The sequence below is a fragment of the Tigriopus californicus genome, chromosome 11 (assembly GCF_007210705.1).
Source record: "Tigriopus californicus strain San Diego chromosome 11, Tcal_SD_v2.1, whole genome shotgun sequence".
In the NCBI taxonomy this organism is placed as follows: domain Eukaryota; kingdom Metazoa; phylum Arthropoda; class Copepoda; order Harpacticoida; family Harpacticidae; genus Tigriopus; species Tigriopus californicus.
Genome location: NC_081450.1, coordinates 14920465 through 14944716, shown reverse-complemented (window position 1 = coordinate 14944716; position 24252 = coordinate 14920465). Strand labels below are relative to the sequence as shown.

Sequence of the window (24252 nt, the reverse complement as noted above, 5' to 3'; positions counted from 1 at the left end):
GAAATTCTATCAGGACTATATTTAGGTGGATGAAGAGCTGCTATGATAGCATACTTGAAACATTCATTGTCAGTATTTTTTGGATTAATATAAGCTCCTGTTCTTATGAGAGTTTGTGGAAGTTTTATATACGAGGATCCTATTTTATTCTTGTATTTACTTTTTCGAAAATTAGTTGAGGGATCATATTGATCTGCTCGCACAGTCATTTCCACACAGGCATGATATTGCCAACCAGATCCATTACCTTCAAATCTTCAATTCTGTTAACAAAGTATGAGTGTGTAAGACTAAAGTAATTATCAAACATTGAAACATCTGTTATTGGCATATGTCTTTTATTCTGAAACCCATGCTCATAAAAAATTCTGCTATTTTCTTTTTCTTTTACATACCGAACTTACAAATTAGTATTTAATGTAAATGCTACAAACCTTTGGAAATAGTCCTGCAGACATTTTTTTACTCTCTTTTCATTTAAAATTTCTCCTACATCTTTTACAAAATTTCCAGTAGTTTTGGTACTTATAAATTTCCAAGTTAAAGTAGTTCCATAGATTCTCTTAGTTGATACTTCACCACTATAACTTTTATTAATTGTTGAGATATCTTTATATTGCTGTACAGCTTGGTTTCTATTAAGAAAATAATTTAAGGAGTTTCTCACATAATTATATCCTTGAGATAATTTTTCTCCCACAAAGTTAAATCCTTGGGTTAATTTATTGGCTATCCAATTCAACATTTCGTTGTATATTTTATTATAGAAATACATTTCCTTAAATCATTTTTCAAATTTGAAAGCATTTATCTATTTGAGATATTTTGAGTTTCGTTGAACGAGACCGGATGCAGCACTAGCTTGTATGAGACTAAAAGTCTCGTTGAACGAGACCTTCATCATAAACATGGAACACTTGGTCATATGGCAGTCTCATTGAACTAGACTTATATCATGTCACCTAAAAGTCTCATTGAACGAGACTTCTATGCCGCGCGAGGCGCAGCCGAGCATTAATTAAAAAATCATAATCAACAATTATATCTTTGCGAACAAAGCGAAAATAATAATAAAAAAGTGATGCCGCGCGAGGCGCAGCCGAGCATGGAAAATAGAAAAATAGTGAGATTTCACCAGGGGGATCCCTTGTGAAAAATTGAAATGCTCTGGAACGCATATATTAATACTACTACTAGTGAGTGGCATACATTAGTGCTGGGGCGAGTCCGGCAAAAGTCGGACTCATACGAGCCCTTTGATTTCTTGACGGACTCGCCGAGTCCGCACTCGAGTCCGGCAAAAGACTCGAGTCCGGAAGAGGACTCAAGCCTTCTACCACGGTCTGCCAGATTTTGCTACCTCTGACGTTTTCGATAAACGTTATTCTCCACCGATTAGTTGGCGGTGCTCATTTTTAAATTGTGACAAACTGTTTGAAAGGTTTGAAGAGGGACCTTAAAGGCTATTTATATCGTGTTAGGTTAGGTTGGGTTAGGTTAGATAAGGTTAGGTTAGGTCTGATAAGGTTGCGTTAAGTTTAAAAAAGTAGCACCGCCAACTAATCGGTGGAGAATAACGTTTACCGACGTTTTCAAGTTCGGTCTGCCGGGGTGATTTTTCTTTGGCAGGGAAGAAAAATCTGGCCATTTTCTGGTGTTTTTGATGCATGTTTGGAGGGAATACAGGGTGACAACAATGACTTAGGGCACTTTGAAACGGCTTTAACTCTTCATCTATTGAGATTTCAGAGGTGACTCTGTTATGTTAAATCATTGAATATATACCCTGCTACAATTCACATTAAAAGTTTATTCGACGTATCCACCTCTGGCAGAAATTATAGCCTTCACACGTTTTCGCGCTGCAGTACAAGAGGCACATATGGTTTCCTCGTCAACATTTTCCCATTCTGTCAATAAGGCTGCCTTGAGATCTTCAATGTTTTTGTACAACCATACCCCAACCTTCCTCTCCAGAATTGACAAAAGACAAAAGTTGATTACATTGAGATCTGGAGAGGAAGGGGGCTACATTGTCTTGTCTCAAAAGTGATAAAATTTGTCCTCGCACCAGCTCTGAACGAGTTTTGATGTGTGGGAGGGTGCACCATCCTGCTGGAAACAGTAGGAACCCGTCCATTGTTGAGCCTGGATCCAGGGAAACACCTTAGAGGCTAAAATGTCCAAGTTAATGTGCTGATTAACTTTAATACCCTCTGGAATGAAGACCAAAGAGTTTTCTTGCCGCAATCAGTTACACCAGCCCACACCATTACAGATGCTGGTTTTTGTCGCCTGAATATTGTTCTCTCTTTCACAGGAACACTCTGAATGTTCCTGGCCAAAATCCGATCATTTTGACTGTTGAAAGCAGCTTCATTCAATAGTGAAAAGCTTTTCATCTGTCCAAATCACCAAATCATGTCCGTGCCCTCTTGAAACCACTTCTTGAGTTTTCTTGCTCTAGAGAGCCTCTTCTGGATAACAGTTGAACTTTAGATCTGTCTCTTTTGCATATGGTAGGCAGTCATGTGCAAGTCCTCTTTGACCACCTTTCGCATAACTTCCCGGTTCACACCTGCCTGGCGAGCCATTTGTCGAATGGACCTCTTGCTGTATCGACAAATTTTCATTCTGGTGGTCTTTACTAGTTTTGGTGTCGTCACCGACCTGGGACGACCAGATTTTGGCCTGTTCTCAACACTGTTGAACTGTTTGAACCTTTTAATAGTATATGACACTTTCATGACTTCCAAAGTCTTTGCAATCTTCCTGCAACTGTGACCTTCCTTATAAAGTTTTATGATGGCCTCACGGTTTTCTATTTTGCGACAAATCTAGACACTATACAAATCACAAAGTCAACCTAAAGAACAATTAGAGGTAACTGGATGATATCCCTTTTGCATATGACGGGAAGTTTGAATGATGGAGTGGCATTTGAAGCTACTTTTGGATGCCCTAAAACATAGTGCTCACCCTGTATTTTCAACATTGACGGATAGCCTGATTTTGGCGGGTGACTGGTGTTTTTGACTGAGTTTTTGGCGTTCTTGGACCCATAAATGAAAGAAATGGGCATATTTTTCAGTGTCTAGAAATCTATGCCTGAGTATGATAAATAGAGCGGGTGACTGCATTGATAAGCCGTTGATGGGCATGACCTTACTGCCAATTGGGTCAATTCTCCAGAGCGAATTTATGTGCCCAGGCCTGGACATTTTTCCATTTTTCCAGGATGGACCTGGCCTAGCTGGCCTCCAAGTTGCTTGATCTCTTGGACTAGTGCCTTACTTATATAATATGCATTGATGCCTGGCTGGCTCTAGTGTCTGAAACTCGACAGCTGCCCCAGCTGTTGGTCTTCTTGGTCTTGTTGGTCGCTTGCTCCTCTATCGCTCTGATCAGTACTACATACATATCTATGTTTTGAGATTCCGACGACGCTCTGCTAGCATTTCTCCTCTCCGACGGGCCCAAGCTTTTCAGCGATTTCAGCGATTCCAAACGTTCCTCACGAACGACATCACTGCTCCATCATTCAAAGTACAGTTCGATGATCCCACCCATCATCAATCAAGCTAACGAGTCGAATGTGGCGGATGTGAGGAAGCCAGCCGGACAAATTGGGCCATTGCTTCCGTGATCATCCCATTGATCTGGCAGCATTGATCCGGTTTTCGTGACGTACAGCCTCACTCTCCTCTCTGTCGGTTTGTCGGTTGGATTGGCTTTTCCGGTCCTGAACTCCACTTTCGGCTTGCTAGCTAGCCAGCTAGCCAGCTAGCTAGCTCGGGTGGCCTTGAAGTGGCCTTGAAGTGGCCTTGAAGTAATTGACAGGGCTTAACAGGGCTTGACTGACTGACTGAATTGGTGGATTGATCCATCGATCGATCGGGGCTGGAATTCAAGCCCAGATCATGTCGCGGAAATCCCCGCGTAAGTTCAAAGGTCCGGCCGCCACGCCGCCCGCTTCGGTCCAGCCGACTTCGCCGCCGGCCCGTGGCCCCTCGCCGGACTCGTCCTCGTCGTCCTCGTCCTCCACTTCGTCCTTGTCCGACTTGGAGCGGCCGTCGTTTTGGTGCGGCGTGGTCGAGGGCTTCTACAGTCGTCCTTGGTCCACGGGTCAACGACTGGATCTCTTTGCCAAAATGGGCCGTTGGGGCTTGAACACGTATTTGTACGCCCCCAAGGACGATCACAAGCATCGGGCCCAATGGCGGGTTCCTTATTCGCCGGTAGAGCGAGCCGAACTCAAGGTCTTGATCCAGGCCTGCCAAGCCCATAATGTGCGGTTCTTCTACGGCATTTCGCCCGGCTTGGACATGGGCTACTCGCAAAGTCGCGACTTGGATGATTTGGTGGCCAAGTTAAGTGCTTTGCGCGACTTGGGATGTCGCGGCTTTGCCATTCTCTGGGACGATATCGACACGACCTTGCCGCCCGAGGACGCCCACGCCTATCGTTCACTGGCCCAAGCCCATGTTCAGGTTACCAATGCGGCATTTGAGCGACTCACCCCGGCTGAGTTCTTGACGTGTCCGGTCGAGTATTGCACCAATCGAGCCGATCCCAACGTGGAACGCTCCGAGTACTTAAATACTCTGGGCCAGGGCCTCCATCCCGATATCGCTGTGTTTTGGACGGGCTCCAAGGTCGTGTCGGAGACTATCGGTCCGGCTGAAATGCGTCAGTTGGAACACGTGCTCAAGCGCAAGCCCCTGATTTGGGATAATCTACACGCCAATGATTACGACAAGCAGCGCATGTTCTTGGGGCCGTTCAGTGGTCGGGACCCGCAAATCATACCCCACGTCCGTGGGGTTCTGATCAATCCCAATTGCGAATATTCCCTGAACATCCCGGCCCTGTTCACCCTCTCCGCCTGGTCACTCTGTCGCGATCCCATCACGGGTCACATCCAGAATTGGAACCCCGTGGAAGCCTCCGAGTTGGCCATACCACATTTCTTGGAGGAGCTCCACCGCAAGACCGCCATTTCTATCCACGAGACCACCCTCAAACATCCCAAGGCCATGGAGTTGAGCAAATGCGACGTGGAGCTCCTGTTCCATCTCTTCTGGTTACCCCACAGTCACGGCTCACGGGCTGAGATGATGCTGAATGAGTTCAAGTACCTACGGGACACGGCCCATGTCTTGCAATATTATGACCTGGATCCCACCGAGGGTGAGCAAGACAAAGTGACGGACAGTGCTCAACAAGAGTTTGTGGATTCTTGGATGGAACGAGCTTCCTCGTTTAACAACACGTGTAAACGCTTCTCCAAGATCTGTGACAAGTTTACCTATATCAATAACCGAGAGCTGTTCTTCGATATCAACGGTTACCTGAACAATATGCAAGTGGTGCTCTCGGCGTGTAATCGTCTCTTGAAGTGGGTTGGTCTGGACAAGTGTCGCCGTCCCATTCACGGCGGACCCACATTATCCGGTCTGCCCGGCGGAATGGCCGGCGATCTTCAGCGTTTGTATCCCATCCGGTCGAATTTTGAATACCCGGTGCGATCCCTCATGCCGAGTGCGGAAAAGAATGCTTATGCCATCCAACCTATCGGATCAAAATCCGAATTGGAGGAACTGAGACTCGGGTTTCCACGGTTATTCTGCGAGAGCCAAGGCATCGAAGAGGACGACCTCACCAAATCGATCCGTGAATTTGCCCTCAAGAGTCGCTTGGACGCCTTCACGAGTGGATCCCATCGAGCCCTGACCGTTGATTGCGATGACGTGCTCATGATGTCGCTCGTCGGTTCCAGGGATGTCAAAGCCGTGGTCAAGGCTCTGAAGAGTGCATTCCAATCGATTGCCAAAGCGAAACCTGATCGCCAGACTCTTTCCATTGCTTTGCCCACCGAAAAAGAGCCGGTTCCCTGGAAGATGCTCGAGAAATACCACGCCATCCTGTCCTACACATCGCTCACAGACCTGATTTTCACCAAGACTAGTGATAACGTGTTCAAACTGATGTTCATGCTTCTGGGCGATATCAAAAACGCATGTGTACTGGTGGAGANAGACTCTTTCCATTGCTTTGCCCACCGAAAAAGAGCCGGTTCCCTGGAAGATGCTCGAGAAATACGACGCCATCCTGTCCTACACATCGCTCACAGACCTGATTTTCACCAAGACTAGTGATAACGTGTTTAAACTGATGTTCATGCTTCTGGGGGATATCAAAAACGCATGTGTACTGGTGGAGAAATGTACTCCCATTTCCCGTCAATATCTGCTCAGTCTTAAATTTAAGGAGGTCCATCGCGGCCCTCAATACGGCGTGATGGCTTATTCCAGGAATGACGACCAAGAGGACGAGATGGAAGTGTCCTCGTGAATCCCAATTGTACTATGAAATAGATGACAGTAAAGCTTTTGTAGTAGGTCGCAAACGCTCGCTCTCTTGATCAGCATGTAATGATACGTAAATATCATCCCTCTTCCAGATCATGACCATTGAGAACCGAGTCGATGTGGATGCCCCCTTGTGGGACCAGTCCACGTTCTACGGGCGGTTCAGGCATTTCGCATGGATGACCAATCCACTCAACACCTTGGCCTCCGATGCTGAACTCATGAGTGCCAAACAACTCGTTGATCAATTCCGGAAAGGCCAAGAACCACCAGAAACCACTCAAAAGCAGGTACTTGAAGAAGAACAGCCACATCCTCATACATAGTGTATAAATAAAGGTCTACAATAACAGAGTTCCTTTACCGCTCATTTCAGCTGATCAATGCCATGAAGCTCTATCAATCATCATTTCACCCCGACACGGGCGAGTTGCAGAATGTGTGTGGTCGCATGTGCTTTCAAGTGCCTGGAGGAATGACAATCACTGGGGCAATGCTGCAGTTCTACAAGACCGTGCCTCAGATCGTGTTCTGGCAATGGTTCAATCAATCTTTCAATGCTCTGGTAAGGACGACCGCAAGCATGCCACTTTCGGCAGCTTTCAACACCCAAAATAGAAATTATTTTACTTTTTGATTGAAGTGTCAAGCAAAACGTTTGCTCATTTCTTGATTCAGGTCAATTTTACCAATCGAAACGCCGAGTCTCCGGTGTCCAAAACACAATTAGCATTTGCCTATGCATCGGCCACCTTCAGTGCTTTGGGAACAGCCATTGGACTGAAGAAAGGTCTGGAGAAGTTGACACCGCCCGTGGTACAACGTTTTGTTCCATTTGTGGCTGTCGGGGCTGCGAATTGTGTAAGCATTTTTGTTTTGTTCGTTTACCTTGGTTTTGACTTGACTTATCAAATCGACCTTTCATTGTATGTAGGTCAACATACCATTGATGAGACAAACCGAGTTACTCCAGGGTGTGGATCTCAGAGACGAGGACGAATTGAAAGTGTGCAGCTCCAAGTTCGCCGCCCAGAAGGGCATCACTCAAGTCGTCATCAGTCGGAACATCCTCATGGCCCCAGGAATGGTCTTAGTGCCCGTGATCATGCAAAGACTGGAAAAGCGGCCCTGGTTTGCTCGAATGACCTTTCTTCATGCGCCATTTCAAGTAAGTGCCCATTATAAAGAATGCAAAAAACGAGTAGAAACGTGCCTCTTGCATGACATATAGCCTCTCTCCTTGACAGGCCTTTCTTTCTGTAAAAACAAGCCAAGGGGAAAGAATGATATGATGGTATCTTTTTTTTTCTCGAGGGCCATTAACATCTCATCTTCGTTCGGCTTTTTTGCTCCTCTTTGAAAGTACGATTAAGACCGTTCTTGTGATCTCATGGACGATACGGGTGGGTGTGAGGGATGGTCCATTGGGAAAACCTTCTTCTCTCTTTCACATGAAAGTTGCGGTCCGTTAAGATGATCAGACACGGTCACGTCCTGCACGCCATTAGTGCCAAGTTAACGGAACAAAAAGAACCCAAATTCATTCTAAAGCGACTAAGATACCGCTTCAAAATACATCATTACTCTTCGCTTACTCGAAACTCTTGCAAAAATAAGAAAAGCAAGTAATCCCATCAAGACATCAACACGTGGTCTAAGAAGAAGTATCTCGAAAGCAATTCGGAATGTAGCTCGGTTATGCCATGTCATGAGAAATGCAAAGACATTTATTTGTTCATTACAAAACGGTGTAGGGGTGTAAATATACAAGATCAATTTTTCCTAGGGTTAAAACGAGTCAGTCAGTCCTGGAAAGATGGTGAGACGCTTAATCACATCTTGCCAATAATCTCCCCAGTTCCCGAAAGCAGATTTTATGCCCAGATTTGACCAAAAAAATGCATTTGGCCACATTATTTGTTGATAATTTTGGATGATATGAATGTTTCAGGCGATAAGAAATTTTCTTCTCCGTTGTAAATCCATATCTTTAGAGGTCTGCATCTTCGTTCATTGACATGGAGAAAAGATAGAAATTCTGCGGCGGAAGTGATGGCAAAATGATGCCGTAGTCCTTCATCAATGTCGAGTAGAGGAATCGAGATCGATCAAACAAGGAAATAAAAGCGTGGAGATCATTTTGTTGAGCATTCATGGGCTCAGCCTCAGAATCCCTACCTTTAAGATCTTCTTGTGCTACCCAATTTTAACGTAAAGTATGCTTCTGCCTCGAAAATTTCATTCTTACGCAAAACCTGCCTTTTGCACTATTATTATTATTATTGTTAGTATTTGGAGCCGGAAAAAAACTTCATTTAGGTTGAATTACTTTTTGGAATGTTTGTGGCAAAATGATCTTTTTTACCATTAAAAAATCTAACAAGAAGATTTTCTGAGGAACTTGGAGGATTTTAGTATCCTTTTTCCGAGGTTTACTCCTGCAAAGTTGAGTTGTCTGGACCATGATGGTTTTTTTTATTTGTTCCAGAATATAAACCTGACACTGGTACATTTACGCTTGCGTTCGCATTGGTGTTAGATATATCGCAATTGTAAAGATATCTTATTTAACCAATTCAACTGAGTTATTGAAAATGAATATTTCATAGATTTTCACTCATTACAACCACGGATCGCGCAAGGATTTTTTCATTTAAAAACTTTATTTTTACAAAGCTGAATACTATTTTTTCGAATTTTAGTTATCATGTATTCGTCAAAAAAAAAAAAAGTACGAATTGATTTATTCCTTCTATTTTTATTTTTTTAGGTTTTGGGAGTAGGGACATGCTTGCTGCTTATGGTTCCGATCGGATGTGCGGTTTATCCCCAAAATTGTGCCATTTCTGTCGCTGAATTGGAGCAAAACGATTCGGATGCTTTCCAAGAACTCAAAAAGAATTATGGAGCACGACCGCTTCCTCAATATCTTTACTTCAACAAGGGCCTTTAAAGCAACGTAGTAATGCATAGCAATTTAGTAGCCACAGATATTTTTATAGAAATACTTTATTTTTACTTGAAACGGCACGAAGAGTTCCAAAGCAAAAGAATTGATATGCCCATTTTCTCAGATTTCTACGCGCTCTGTCATCAACAACGATTTATAGTTGTTGTTCTGCGTGAAATGAAAAACGCATTCCGTTAATAAATCTAATCGAGAACGCTATATTTATGAATTATATTTAGAGTAGTAGACAATCATAAACCAAAATCGCAGCAGAAAGAATCAGCTCGAAATGCTTGAAAATAGATCAAGGAATCGGAGAATCTGAGGAGAAAAGGAGCAAGAAATCGGAGAATCTAAGTAACTCTTCATTATGTTCATGCCGGGTTTGGCCTCGGGATTTTTTGCCTCGTTCAAACTAAACCGGATTGGGTCGTTTGCCACTAGGAGGATAGTTGGTCTTCCAGATCTCGCCGATTTTTCGATCCCGGTGAAGTTGGACTTGCGTATAATCATTGGATTTTCGTCGCCGACAACACCCACAACAACAACACGTCTTGAACCATCCAGGACATCGGCATCCGAAGCAATAGAGATAGAGCATGCAGAAACCGAGAAAGAGGATCGTCAAGATGAATAAGGAGCATAAGAGAAGGATCTCAAAAGTCGACAAGAAAGTCCTGAAAACGAGACGAGAAAGCGGGAGATTAGTCGCTGTCAAAGGAAGGAGTAGGAATTCCAAGGCGGGATTCCAGGGTCAAAGACTCTGTTTGCCTACATCTGGGGACTATCAATATTTGTACCACAAAGGATTCGTAAGCGTATCATTAACTGATTCTCTTTGAGCAATCGTCAGTCACGGATGAAAAGTCCGACGACAAACTACAACCTTTTATTCGATGCTGGCCACGTTATTTTGGTATTCAAATCTTTAAATGACTTAAAAAGTGCTAATTTTCGTTTATGCATGGATTTATTTGTCTCCGTGTTGTAAATACATTCATGAACAACCAACAACTCAGTTCATACAACTATATTTTTGAGTAAAATACCCTGGTAAAAGGTTCACCAAGTCCAGGCTAATCGTTGCGAAGTTGACATAGTATTTCTCTAATCTGGTTGTGAAGATAAGAAAACATTGTTATTTGACACAACAATGCATCCTGGCCGTCACCCCATCTGGTCGTAAAACCATAAATGCCAATTTAATGGGTGTGTTGGTTGAAATGGAGGGTAGGGTGCTTTTCGACTTCGCATTTGGTCATGAATGGCGCTTTCTGTACGAGCATACGGACTTAATTAGGAGAATGATTGAAACTAATCACCATGGAAATGTGTGTGTACTGTCCACACACACTCGCCAGTAGGGTACTCGTACACATGTACATACAAACGCCACGTGTCGAATAATGCAATGTCGGACTGGAATGTCCCAGACAGGAAACAGGATAGGAGGCGTCTTCCCTCCTCCGTGCTCAAAATCAAATATCCGCCGTCATTACTTATTGCCAAAGTCAAACAAACCATGATCCAGTTCTCGAGCATAGAAGGCATAAAAAGTACGCACCTTGTCAATTGCCAAAGTTGGCTCTGAGGAAATTTTTAAGTAGGTGCCCTAGAGGGTGCCCCAATTAGGGCGTAATGGGGGGAGTGGATTGCACTTTGTCGTTGAGTCGGCTTTGGTGTAAAAGCGTTGCCTGTTGTGCAACTTCATGGTTAACAAGCCAAGCTTTCAGACCGTGTTTCAAAAGACTTGTCAAAATTAGGGCTCAAATTAACTACTCAGGTCAAACTGAATTAGTAATGGATCGAAGGCTTGGTTTCGATTGCTCGATTGCACAACTGAAGACAACACAAGCAATGTCAAGCAGATATTTTCAGTTCTTCATTTTTTAACGAGTTGTTACCATTCCAATGCAATCTATTTCCATTATTGTTTATTTGGTTTTGAAAATCGCTATGAGTTGTGCTCAAGTTGAAAAATCTTTGAACTAATCATTTCCATTAGTTTCTTTTTGCTCAATAGCTGAAAACAACTGTTTTTGTACTTTCGTTGGTAGACTAGATACCGCATAAAGATTAACAATTGAAAAATTGACGAAATGTTATGTTTCATTTCAATAATAATAATACCTGAGCAAATAATTGGAGGAAATGATTATTTAAAGTATGGGATATGAAGTAAAGGAAAAGTTACGTCCGGAACCCTGATTTTGGGTATGCTGTGGAGGGAGAGAATTGAGACAAACATCACAGCCAAATCGGACCATGATCAAATTGAATTTTCAACCATCTTGTGAGTTAAGCTTCAAAACTATTTGTAAAAAATCTGTTTGTTGTAGTTCTGTCCTTATGAATATCTTGGCTCAATAATAAAATATTGTTGGCTTCAACAAGCCGCCAAAATGAAGGCAATGACAAATTCAGTCGTTGCCCAATTCAGGTTGGTTGTGACGTTTGTCTAAATTCTCCCTTCACAAATTGCTCAAAATCAGGGTGCCGTACTAAACTTTTCCTTCAATTTTCTTTACTTCACACCGCTACTAAGTCCAAATATAAACAGCCACCGTTTTCTTCTGAACTGAATTTTGGAATTCCCTAGTTGGCCAACTCTCAAGGGGACAATAGGACACAAAACACATCGTTCCCTTGAAGTCATGAGAGCTGGAGACAACTTTGATGATCTATACATAAAGCTTGCCTCTCAATTCCTGCTTGTTATTTGTTGGTAGTTGGGAAATTTTGGCGGACCCTGCTGTATTTGCCACTTGATGAACATTAAGCATGAAGCAAAGGAATTTTTGGTGCCAAACTGTATACATTATTGCTGTAGCATATTAAAGTTTAAATTTGTAAAAAAATACTATGTAATTTAATCACTTCAGCGCACGGCAAAAAGTTAGGGACCAATCTTGTTATCCAACAGAAGGATTGCGAGTCATTTTTTGGCCTTTTTTCAACTCGCGCTCAATCGCGACAATACATTGAATGTTATTGCCTCGACATATTGTTTTGAACCAAGTGATAAGAATCCAACATACTTTGTGGGTAGTATTTTGCCATCTTCTTCTTCTTCGTAGCTTTTTTGCGGGGCCTGACGGATGTGGATATCGTATCGCTCGGCTCGAACATCCAGGGCCATAAGAAATATCCCCGACAGGGCCACAATTAGCCACGAGATCTGCCACTTTGGAAGCATGTTTCTACGTTTCTGTGAATGCGAGTGCTTTTTTTCTTTTAGGCCCAAGCTTGGGCTTTTTCACTCCTTTGATCTCATCCACTCCGCAAATACGAGCAAAAACACGCCGAATCCGAGATGGATTGCACCGACTGCTTTGAGCCAGATTACGCCAGAATTAGGCCCAAGACACACGTGTAAGCACGATCTGGGGTTCCTGAATGAAGGTAGAGGAAGGTGTTGAGGCAAATCTTAGATTTATTTCTTGTTAGTCTGACTGACTGACGAACCCGGAATTAGGGGATGGTGATTGACAGCCAACCTGGAATGAGTGTGGAGTAGGAAAACATGAAAACATGCCGAATATTTAGGGCAACGAGAAAGCCCGTCAAAACGTGAGTTCTCGAAACTCTTGCAAAAATAAGAAAAGCAAGTAATCCCATCAAGACATCAACACGTGGTCTAAGAAGAAGTATCTCGAAAGCAATTCGGAATGTAGCTCGGTTATGCCATGTCATGAGAAATGCAAAGACATTTATTTGTTCATTACAAAACGGTGTAGGGGTGTAAATATACAAGATCAATTTTTCCTAGGGTTAAAACGAGTCAGTCAGTCCTGGAAAGATGGTGAGACGCTTAATCACATCTTGCCAATAATCATTTTTGAGACTCAATTTCGCTATCAAACCTGTAAACGACATGTGAAGGTTCATTTTAAGAAAGAGTTACGTGAATCGATTGTCCAGAGACTTGGCTATCTTCAGAATATGACTTTTTTTCGATCGCCATGATTGGGGCGTGTGCGGGCATGATATTTGCAGAAGTTGGGCTCCCCACCAAGATCAAATGCACGTACTATGAACTGTATGTACAGATGTATGTGCAGTATGCAGTGAAGTTTGGTAAGGTTCCGCGTGTTCACGAGGAATGTTAAAGGGGGCTCGAGAATGTGCCTTCCTTCGTCTTGGTCGTTTCGTTGTCGTTCACTTCCGCACAGGTGTGAATAGAGCCTCGTCAACGTCAGGACAGCCGACAGATATCACTCTACTCAATTGACTATTATATGCCCATTGGGGCCACACGGTGGCTCAAAGTGCTGACAAGATTTGTCCGGTCACTACGAATCGAACGAGTTCAAAAGGTATTTTTGACTTGGAACCATCGTACTCACTCACTTTGATATACTAGTACACCCCGATTCAAGGACACCATTCGCTCATTATGAAGGGAAAATATTTTGTCTCATAACAGCATAGGCTAACAAAAGAATATGAAATAAAATCAGACGGAGATTGATGTTTTAAGGAAAGGGAGGCATTACCCATATTCAACTCAAAATGACCTTTTGTCCCCTAACGATGCTCTGGAGAGGAGCGTTTCCGCATTAAAATATTTCCACAGTGAAAAAGCCATCTTCATGTCAATCAAGATTTGAACACCAGAATCATTTGACAAGCTTGAAATTGCTTCGATTAGCCGCCCAAGGCAATTTCCAATGTTTTTTCAGAATACTAATCAACGCAGGCTGGTCATGTTTTCGATTTGAAGTACTCACAAAGTTTGTCCTTAGAAAATGACAACCGTAAAATAAAGCGAAGTTGTGCCAAATCATTTAATTCATTGACGTTCAATAATGGTCGGTCTGCCTCTCTTTTTTGTCCTTTAAGGCAGATCTGCATTTCATTTGTCTCGTATGAAGTGACCACAAGGTAGTCCCGATTGAGTGCCCAAATTATTCATGCTCCAAACTAACTCGAAGAAGTGTTTCGCCATTATATTGAAAAAAAGGCCCTTTAAAAGCGGATCTATATCGTATCATTGAAATACGTCATATTGATAATACACTTCAAGCTTTTGTACAACATATGCTTTCCTCTCACTTTTTGTCAAATACTTTCTTATTACTGAAATCTCCTTAACAGAAAATTATCTGTAAATTTCCGATATCAATGAAAAAGTAATGCCATTTTGATTTAGAAATGGCACCACTGACATATTTCCAAACTCCAAACCAACCTCTCAACGTTCGTATATCGTTTCATTCACATTGACAATACACGATATTTCCAATGTCGCCGGAAATGTCGCCAATAGCCAGTGCCAATAACTGATAGTTTTGTTTGTTAGGGAGCCAAAATATGGCACACCCATTGTCAATCATGTCTCTTTTGTTCGCATAAGACCCATGTGGTCGGATATCCCACGACAAATCTCCATAAAAAATATTATTTACCAACGCTATTTAATCGCGAAACTAATCAACAGTCATTAACCAGGTTTTTTTTTCCTTCTCCCAACGAGATCATACACCTACTAAACTTGAATCGCTCTTTAGATGCCGAGTCCCCGCCAAAGTGTCCAATGGAAGTAACAGCCAAATATGTATATATTTGAGCAGTAAGGGATGCGTGAAACCAGATAGGAATATGTGACAAGCCAGCATGTTGACAAATGCAAATGAAATGTCAACACCATCGTTCTCGAAGTTATTCGAAATAAGAGTTGGATGGGGGCGTGAGATGAGTTCAAGTGACGACAAACACCCAGCATACTTTATTCTGGATCTGGGTCCTTCCTCATTGAACTTGAGCCTTTAGTTAAATCTTGGTTCAGACCGCAAACCACCACGAACAGACCCTCAGAGAGACGAAGAAAAAAGTTCGAGACTTTAGCCGTTGTTTACTCGTCGTCATGTTGGTTTTCGACGGAAATGAACTATTTCCTTGGGATGGTGGGGAATTACTTTGTTCGAGAAGAAGGCTTTTATGTCAGAATGTGAAAGTTCAGCTATGAAAAATAATTTTCATTTCGATTACATTACGCTGCGTTACAATTAACATTGTTTTGAGGGCTAACCTTATAATGATTCGGATTAAATTTTAACTCGCTTTGGCATATACCACTCTGTATTTTTTAACCTCTTTTAGTTAAGAGCAGCATCAAATTTTGATATGGAAATAATTGATTTTTCTAGAGCACTGGTCGAATGATGGCGAGTTCATCCAACAAATTTGCCTTTCATATCGTGTTATTAAAATGCTTATGTGCGAATATAAACTTGCGAGAATGCATAGACCAATAAAATAAAAGAATATTTAGACAAAATGTTGAGATTGAACGTAATCTATTACTGTCAATGCAAAAAGAGTAGGATTACTTTCAATTGGCTTAAGATATTGCAATCATTATTTTTTAGATGTGCGGATTGTTGCAAATGTATTTCTTCATTTGATTTGCATTAAGTTTCTTGGCTTGATCCCCTCAGCTCAAGTATCACATATATGATGAAAGTAAAAGAAAATTAAAAATATCGTGAACTCAAACGTCTTAATTTCACAATCTCGTCATTTTCCCATTTAGATTGAAAACTTTTGCTTGGTTCTGAAAGAACAATTTGAGGAAATATGAAACATCTTTGCAAATTGGTTACTTCAATGTTTGCGCATTAATTTTTGTTTTCTCCTGACACAACGTAGCCAAAGGTATAAATTTAAAAAAAAAGTTGGGTTAACATTTAAGACTTCATTTCCAATAGATTACATTGAGAAATGAATTAAAGAATTGAAGACAAGCCGAAAAAATCTTTAGTTTTGATCATCAATGTTTATGTGGAGACTTAAGATTTACATGAACGAACATTGTGTGTGCTCATGCTACTCTTGCTCTCAATATCCTTATTTCCCATGAACGTGAACGAAGTAAATATATGCTTCTTATGAACCTAGACCTTTCTATGCTTATCTGTTCTTTCCACTTGTGAATGGATACACATTCCACTCATTTATGCACAACGGCCTATAACTTGTATGAAAGGTGTCTTGCGGTTGAGAATGAATTTTGTTAACTATTGCAACTATCTTGCAATGAAACTAACCAACGAGAGCGGAACCAAGTTCAAGTCAATTTCATCATGCAGAGCTTGGTCGATTTCGAGGGCAACTGCCATTTCAACTTGCCAATTCATGACAAAGGGTAATGCGGAAATTCGCTCTCTGTATGCAAAAGAGGCGTGAGTAGGCCCCAAAACTGGCGATACCTACAATACCAACACGGTGAAGAATTCAGGGGAATTGAGGCATCAGTGGAGCTTCGAGTTTTGAATCTTACTGTGCGTTTGAGGAGCATTCCAGGAATGGAAGCAAGTAGGATTGCTCAACTTTGTAATTGATATAGCCGAGAATGCAACCGTGGTGGCTGTTGCTAAGAAACTCTTCAAAGAGTCTAAGGCATAATGATGTTGAACTGGCGCTGAGAAATTAATGACTCAGACTTGTTTGCGCTGCTGCACAGGTGGTGAATAGGCGCACATAACTAAATAAGTTTGCAGTGTTAAATTTTATGCCATGAACATGAGTAACCATTGAAGCTTACTCACTTTGTGGAGTGCAAGTGTTAATAGCTTAAAAAAGATCATTGGCCAAATAAAATAGTAATATGTCGTTCAAGGATCAGCCTTCATGCATTATCACCCACATTCAGAATTGAACTTAACCTCAACTCGTGCCATGTAGAGCCGTGTGTTGCAAAAAGGCAGTTTGAATTGCAAACAAGGCCCGCTGCGAGGTTAAATGGTCGAAATGAAACTTCACGATCAAATCTAGTATTCACATCTAACATCACATCTATAAATCACATTTAATGTAAAGCATATTTATCAAATATGAGCGACAGTTCATGCCATTTATTGAAGAAACATAATTACATCTTACCATATGTGCACATTCACAAATGACCGAAATCTAATTGCTTTCAAAGCCCATCAAATGATTCGATCCAACCTTGCAGTTGTAGCAGACGACGTTCTTTGCGTACTCGTGTTACACAATTTTCAAGATCACTCACTACCTTCTTTCAGCTGGAGCATTGCAAAGAGCAACACAAACGATGATACACTGACGACGATATGAACTGGGGACCGCAACATATTCAAGTTGCCCATTCTCTGTTACGCCTCAACTCTTCTCTCTCACACAAACTTGGCACCTCTAACTAACAGTGCTGCCAAATCTGAACCACACCCCCGGTTGAAAAATTGGTCAAAAGGGGTAGAGCATCAGGCTTTATCAAACTTATATTGGTTGTTATCGAGTCAATCTTGCTTACCTAAGAATCAAAATGACAGGCACTGTAATTACATAGCGCGTGGTTAGAACTCGTTCAATTTGTATCAGGCACTTCAGCAGATATAGGTGTAAAATCATAAAGCGCACCTGGCCGAAGCAGAGGGAAATAATAAAGATGACATTAAGCCCATTTTCTACGCGTTCAAACTTACCAATTTACTTACCAAAAATATCACATTTAGGCGAAGGTCGAGCCAAGCTTGGCAACACTAGCGCTAGGGAAGCGCAGAGTCCGTCCGTCAAAACTCAAATCATCGGCCCCCAAGTTTTCAAAGCTTTTCCCGTCGAGATGAAAAAAGTGGGCGCTCTTTTATCGTGGGTGAAGCTCTCAATGAACACTCACCTTCAGGTTAGATTTGGACTCGATGCAAGACGTATCGACCATTTGTCTTTACAAAAGCACACCTATTCAATGACGGCATGCCATGTTATTCTCCATACGAGAGAAAACCATGAACTAACCATGCGCAATGCGATTAGTCCATCAGATACTTACTAAAGTTGAGGATATATATCTGTTTGTGCCTGAGGAGTGGCTAGTCACAAAATCCAGATATAAACCAAGTTGTTATGTGGGTGGAGGACGAGTGGGTAGATTGTTGACTTCGTCCCAATTGTTGGATAGATTCAATTAATTTTCTAGTCTTCACACGCATCAAAACGTAGTAATTACTTTTCTTTATTAGTTCGGCAATTCAAATCGGAAACGATATTACGTAAAGCTAAAAACTTATTATCCGAGCAATTTGTGGTGCATAAATTTGAGTGTTCATCGAGGACAGATACTCTTTGGGAACACTTCGGGCAAAGCTTCTTTCCTTACCGGCACATCATCTGATAGGATGCATTGTATTTAGAATGCTTGTGAATACTTAGCTCAATTCCCAACAGGCGCCACGTGATAAGAGGGTAAGTTGGTGTGAAAGAGAGAGTTGGAGAACTGCAGGGAAGACGTCAGAGTCATCGGTAGGCTCATGGTCTGAGGAATCCACAATCAGATAGGAAAACTCGGCCAACTCGGGATCCAAGGTCGGCGAATCTGAGGACTCAGGCTCGAGCTCCAATTCCTCGTCCTCCGCGTCCTCCACGTCCTCCTCCTCTTCCATTTCGTCGAGATCTTCTTCCTCCAGCAAGTCAATTACCTCGACCTGTGTCTGATGGAAAGCCTGACGCGGCATGGGCGGGAATCGACGGATGCCCAAGAGGCGGGCCAAGGTTTGCAAGTGGGCGTATTCCCCAGACGACCCGAGTTGAACCCAGCCCAAATAGAGCAAGTCCATCAATCGCTCCAGGTGGTCCATGTCTAATCCGGGAATCATGAGTCGCACCTTGCCGCGTCCATTTTGACCGCAACTGGCATTGCCACAACCGCAGTCAAAGTAGTCAAAGAGATGGGCCAGCCAAGGCGAGTGGGCGGCCAGGACGGGGCGGTAGGCCGAAATGCTTTGATGGTCTTGGGTGTAGATGAACACGTCCAAGAAGGAACAACATTGGCGTAAGCGACGATGCGCCTTCATTGTCTCTATTTGCGATTGCGAGGATGTCGCCTTGTGGAACGCCATCTTGTCCCAGCTCAAGAATCAACGGCCATTAACCCTCACCAGTTAACCTCCTAGCTCAATTCCCAACAGCGCCCGAGATGAAATCCATGTACCGTGCCATGAAACTTCATGATGACTTCAAGGGGTTCTTTGGACACCACGTCAAAGTCTTTGAACTCTTTCAAAGCTCTATCAAACGGATTTTTTCCGTGAGGAATAACTCCATGGGGTTGACAGTTGGTTCTTTCTTTCCATAAAACCGGCAAAAGGTCCTGAAAAGTTTAGCGGTCGAAAAAATCCATCGTTCATGTATGGCTCTGTAGTAGGGCCAGCACTGTTTTGGGCTTCGCACTCACCCACGCACAAAACAAACACGCTTGCCCAAACTATCCGGGGTCTCAAGGAAAACTGTAGTAAGCCAAATGGGCTTGAAATATTAATTGAAGTTGATTACATGTTTTAAATCTGCCAATCGGTCCATTTCTGCGAAAACTGTCGTTCAGGTATAGGGCCTACGCTCTACATTTTGACCAAACTAGCCCCATGACGAATGCTTCCATGTTGTTCTGTATTGATATATTTACTTTCAATTACATAGGTAAGCAGTCCCATGATTCGCCTGAGTATCATCCGAGTACAAAAATCTAGCCCCATAAGCACAATTAAATCATCAGATGATTTGCAAACTTCTACCATAATTCATAGACTTTTGATAGATGTGGAGTTAATGTTTAGTATAAAGAGAACTTTGTGCTTACACTCTAGGTGAATATGGGAAATACATTTTAGTAAATAGTTAATCTTTGTTGCAATAGAAAAATAGCCCCATAAGAACTTTCAATTCATTCAATTAATTATAACGTGCTCATTCTAATATAAAGTCTTATGAATAATAAGAAGTTGTTGTTTTCTGTACAAAATTACTTTAGTGCTTACACTTTCGATGTATAAAACATATGAAATATTTATGACGTGCGCAATATCTGGTATTGCAAAAGAAAAATGGCCCCATGAGAACATTCAATTCATCAATAAATTGTAACATTCTGATTCTAGTATAAAGTCTTGGAATAATGAGTTGCTTTTTCAGTACAAAATTACTTATCTGCAGTGAGAGTGTAACCACTAAACATACAGAATATTTATGACGTGTGCAATATCTGAAAAATAGAACAAGCACGTTATAATCAATTGATGAATTGAACGTTCTTCTGGGCTATTTTTCTATTGCAGTACCAGGTATTGCCATGGGGCTGGATTTCGATTGCAATACCAGACATTGCGCACGTCATAAATATTCAATATGTTTAGTGCTTACACTCTCACTGCATATAAGTAATTTTATACATAAAAAAACTCATTATTCAAAATACTTCATATTAGAATAGGCACGTTATAATCAGTTGATGAATTGAACGTTCTTATGTGGCTAATATGAAGTCTTTTGAATAATGAGTTGTTTTTTTATGTATAAAATTACTTATATGTTTAGTGCTTACACTCTCACTGTATATAAAATATTTATGACGTGCGCAATTCTGGTATTGCAATCGAAATCTAACCCAATGGCAATACCTGGTATTGTAATATATTTTGTAATAAGAACGTTCAATTCATCAATAAATTATAACATTCTGATTCAAGTATAAAGTTTTTTAACAATGAGTTGTTTTTTCAGTATAAAATTACTTATTCTGTTTTATGCTTACACTCTCACTGCATATATTTATGACGCGTGCAATCGAAAAATAGCCCCAAAAGAACGTTCAATTCATCAATTGATTACATAATTAATTGTAAAGTTCTTATTCTCTTATAAAAGCTTTTGAATAATGAGGAAGAAATTCATTGCTGTAATTAATATTACAATAATTCAAATAGTCGGATGATTCTGTTAATAAATACTGATTGAAAACGTGAAATGGTTAAAGCAAGTCATATGCAGTTCAATTAATCATTAATAATAATGGGAGATATGAACCCAACGAACGGAATTAAACTGGGTTAGAATCGGCTTATTCAAGTTTAAAATATACCGCTTTTTTCAATTTTCTAGGATGAGCGGGAGGAACGACAGAACGAGGCGGTAGAAGGTGTGTCATCCGCGTCGGTTGCTCGTGTAAGTAAAAGTAAAAAATGGTTGATAAGCAAGGCATATGCAGTTCAGTTAATCGTTAAACATAAAAATGGGAGATATGAATATATCGAAAGCAATTGAAATTTCAATTGCTTTCGATACGTTCATCTCTCCCATTTTTTATTATTAACGGAGTCGTCATATTCAGGTTAAATATACAGTTCATTACAATTTCAAGCAACCAATCTGCACAAAAAGGCATATCAATATTGCACCTGTTGTGTTCTTTTCTAGTCAATCTGCTCTCTCCTTTCAATTAATGCTCTCAATAATTCATCCATGTTATCTGTATACAAACTTCAACCAAATGTCAATAAAGAATTAGGCAGGAACCATCACACGACCATCGAACAGCACCAATTCGTTAAAAGTGCATTTTTGTTAAGTGTCTGCCACTCTAAAGCAAACTTAGAATGCATTTATTTAGTTTAATCTAAAATGCATTCTAATTGATCGTTCATAACAATGGGAGAAATGAACCCAACAAAAGCAATCAAAATAGTCTGGAATCGGCTTATTCAAGTTTAATTATACCTTTCATTTTCATGAGCAATATTTGTATCAGAACCGTTTTTTGCAAACAGGAAGCGGCCTTGCCTCTGGCGACCTGGACTTGCCCAAGCGCTCGCACAACACAAAAAGGGCCGATCATCTTCGACGGCACCTTTTAAACATCCACAAAATGGCCAAGAATGATTCATTCTTGCACACCCTAAAGTATCAGCGCTATACGATAAACTCAGGGTGGGGAGAATCGAAGGCTAACATAGCAAAGGACAAAAGGGTGGCCAAGAGCACGCCGGCAGAAGGTGAGGGTTTTAGGCTAAGGCAGACTATAATTCCTACCCTCCAAAACGTTGTAGAGCATGGAATTGAGGAATACTTTGGGCAATACCTGGGCAAGAGGAGCATAACTATGAAACAAAACCATAAGCGCCACTTGTGTTAATAAAATGATCAAAGCTAAAATGATGAGCAAATGACATCAAACTCTTTTTCTACAGAGCCTTCTTCGCTTACTACAAAAAGGAGGTGGAGGGGTTTGTGGGCTACCCAAACATCCTAAAATCCCAACTAATCAGATTATTTCTGGCGACTTTAACGCCCAGCATGGCGTTGAACACGGGGAAGACGTTGAACATCTTCATTTCAATGCACGAAGAGTACGTGTTGGGTGTATATCGAGAGGTGGAAGCGGCAAGGATAAGTAAAGCCCGGGTCACGATCCAACGTTATCCGAAATACATCGAAATCAACGGCGGTCAAAACTCGGGCCAACCTCTCGATCAATCAGGCGGCAAAGACGAAAGACCTGAGCCTGAAGGCACAGCCAGAAAAAGTGCGGCTGTACTGCCGAACGTAAGGTTACTTTGTTGTTAAACGGTGCTATATTGCAAAATCAATGCCATGAGCCATAGTATCAGGGGAGGGTCCCCAGATATTGCACACACTGTTGTGCGTCACCGGGATTGGAAATTTGTTCAGGAGCGACGAAGGCGGTGGCAACAAGAAGCCTCACCATTGGAGAGTACTGGTCTCGGGAAGCCAATTCTGAAATACTTGGGTTCCAGGTAGTATCAAAGCACTCTGGCAGGTCATTGACCTTGTTGCTACGCTGTGAGCTGGTAGTTCACTCCCATTTGGCTTTCCGTCCCCAGCTGCTCAGTGTTCCGACTAGCTTGCACCTGGTCAGGTAATAGACTGGTGCCAACTAGAGATGTAATGAGCCAAGAATTTTCGGGCTGGGCTGAGCTAAGAGGATGGTGGCTCATTTCGAGCTGAGCTGGGTTGACAGTTTCCAGCTCATGAGCTGGGCTGGGCCGAAAAATAACAGGTTTCGAGCTGAGCTGGGTTGATCGGGTTGATATTTCGAGTCAAGTCTGAGCTGGGCCAAATCCGAGCTAGCCCATGTCCGAGCTGGCTCATGATAGAGTTGACCCGACCCATGTCTGGGCTGAGCTATGTCTGAGCTGGAAAAACCAATAGACCTATTGGCCAATCTAGTTTAGTTCTCGTGTCAGGTAGCACCACGAAATTGTCTTAATCCAAACTAGGTGTCTAAAAAGTGCAATCAAAGACAGAACATAGAGTTCCTTTTAGACGATGGTACCATTCAACGAAAAAACAACAGTCTCACCTCAGACTTCCATTTATAGACGACAAGATAACCTCTCGAGTAAATTCATGCCAATGATATGTATGTACTATTGACATAATTGAGACTTTTTGCATCCCTCCCTAGAAAGCATCAATAATTTGAATTTGATATGCTTTCACAACTCGTTCAACGTTTCAGTACAGAGTTCGCGTAAAGTTATTGAAAAAAGGAGGTACGTGGCATGTTTTTGCCATACAAGACTGTTTAATCATCCTCAAAAATATATCTTTATGCGCAGGCAAGACATTTCGATTCAAACCAGTCTTTGCTTGTTTTTAATGTTCTTGATAAATGTATCTCTTCGAATTCTTTTGCTCAATGTTTTATGGTCTCTTATGAAATCGTGACGCCAAAGTTTTGACAGTAGTTTCAATTTCTGATAAAATTGATAGCAAACAATTTGCTTCGTTTGAACTCCTAACTTATGATTGTTGCAACTAATAGTGGAACTTTCAAACACCAAAATATATCATGATTTGTTTAGACTCTCAGCTTTTAACATATTCATTTCCACCAGGCGTTTCAGATAAGATTTATTCCTTTTGAAAGTGACAACCAAGAACGTTGTCCACCCTCACCCAGTAGTAGAACTGAAAATGATTCAGACCTACGTTCAGAGATGTCAGCCATACCTTTTTCGTGAAGGTATGGGCTTCAACTTTTACTTTACGCTTCTACTTTACCTGACAAACACAATTGATGATGCATGATAAGCCCGAACGAAAGCCCACTGAATAACCCACCGCACGTGGGTTCGACGCTAACCTTGGACCAAAAAGATCAAGAATAAAAAAAGT

General features: G+C 41.6%; 3 protein-coding genes across 8 annotated transcripts; 2 read left to right on the top strand and 1 right to left on the bottom strand.

Moving 5' to 3' along the window:
* Positions 1–3993: 3993 nt before the first annotated feature.
* On the top strand, positions 3994–6155 carry LOC131891206 (protein O-GlcNAcase-like; the record flags this gene model as incomplete). The annotated part of the gene is given in 1 exon segment (XM_059240729.1): positions 3994–6155. A coding segment is annotated over 1 exon segment (2162 nt), but the record flags the coding sequence as incomplete, so codon positions are not given.
* Positions 6039–22523, top strand: LOC131890443 (sideroflexin-2-like). 3 transcript variants are annotated; one of them, XM_059239782.1, is made up of 7 exons: positions 6039–6397; positions 6464–6661; positions 6748–6936; positions 7050–7232; positions 7306–7539; positions 21217–21279; positions 22302–22523. In XM_059239782.1, exons 1-7 carry the CDS (start codon positions 6317–6319, stop codon positions 22506–22508), a joined length of 1155 nt encoding a protein of 384 aa, XP_059095765.1. In that variant the 5' UTR covers positions 6039–6316; the 3' UTR covers positions 22509–22523. The 3 variants fall into 3 exon arrangements, with proteins under 3 accessions (XP_059095765.1, XP_059095767.1, XP_059095766.1); XM_059239784.1 differs by lacking the exon at positions 22302–22523 and adding an exon at positions 21882–21983; XM_059239783.1 differs by lacking the exons at positions 21217–21279; positions 22302–22523 and adding an exon at positions 9142–9540.
* LOC131890447 (uncharacterized) lies at positions 9524–17499 on the bottom strand. Of its 4 annotated transcripts, XR_009374315.1 has the most exons (4): positions 17206–17499; positions 12787–12818; positions 12360–12713; positions 9524–9998 (listed from the first exon to the last, which is right to left on the bottom strand). XR_009374315.1 is itself a non-coding variant. In XM_059239788.1 (2 exons), the coding sequence occupies exons 1-2, from the start codon at positions 12515–12517 to the stop codon at positions 9737–9739; spliced, it is 420 nt and encodes a 139-aa protein (XP_059095771.1). In that variant the 5' UTR covers positions 12518–12713; the 3' UTR covers positions 9524–9736. The 4 variants fall into 4 exon arrangements, 1 of the variants encoding a protein (XP_059095771.1); XR_009374314.1 differs by having other exon boundaries at positions 12360–12818; positions 17199–17498; XR_009374313.1 differs by having other exon boundaries at positions 12360–12818; positions 17206–17492.
* Positions 22524–24252: the final 1729 nt, after the last annotated feature.

Coding starts and splice junctions, on each gene's coding strand:
- LOC131890447 (XM_059239788.1), bottom strand. CDS start 12,517: ATGCTTCCAAAGTGGCAGATCTCGTGGCTAATTGTGGCCCTGTCGGGG. Junction 9,999..12,359: donor GGCAAAATACTACCCACAAA/GTATGTTGGATT, acceptor TCTCGTTTTCAG/GACTTTCTTGTCGACTTTTG.
- LOC131890443 (XM_059239782.1), top strand. CDS start 6,317: ATGACGACCAAGAGGACGAGATGGAAGTGTCCTCGTGAATCCCAATTG. Junction 7,540..21,216: donor TTCTTCATGCGCCATTTCAA/GTAAGTGCCCAT, acceptor TCAATTTTCTAG/GATGAGCGGGAGGAACGACA. Junction 21,280..22,301: donor CATCCGCGTCGGTTGCTCGT/GTAAGTAAAAGT, acceptor CTTTTTCTACAG/AGCCTTCTTCGCTTACTACA.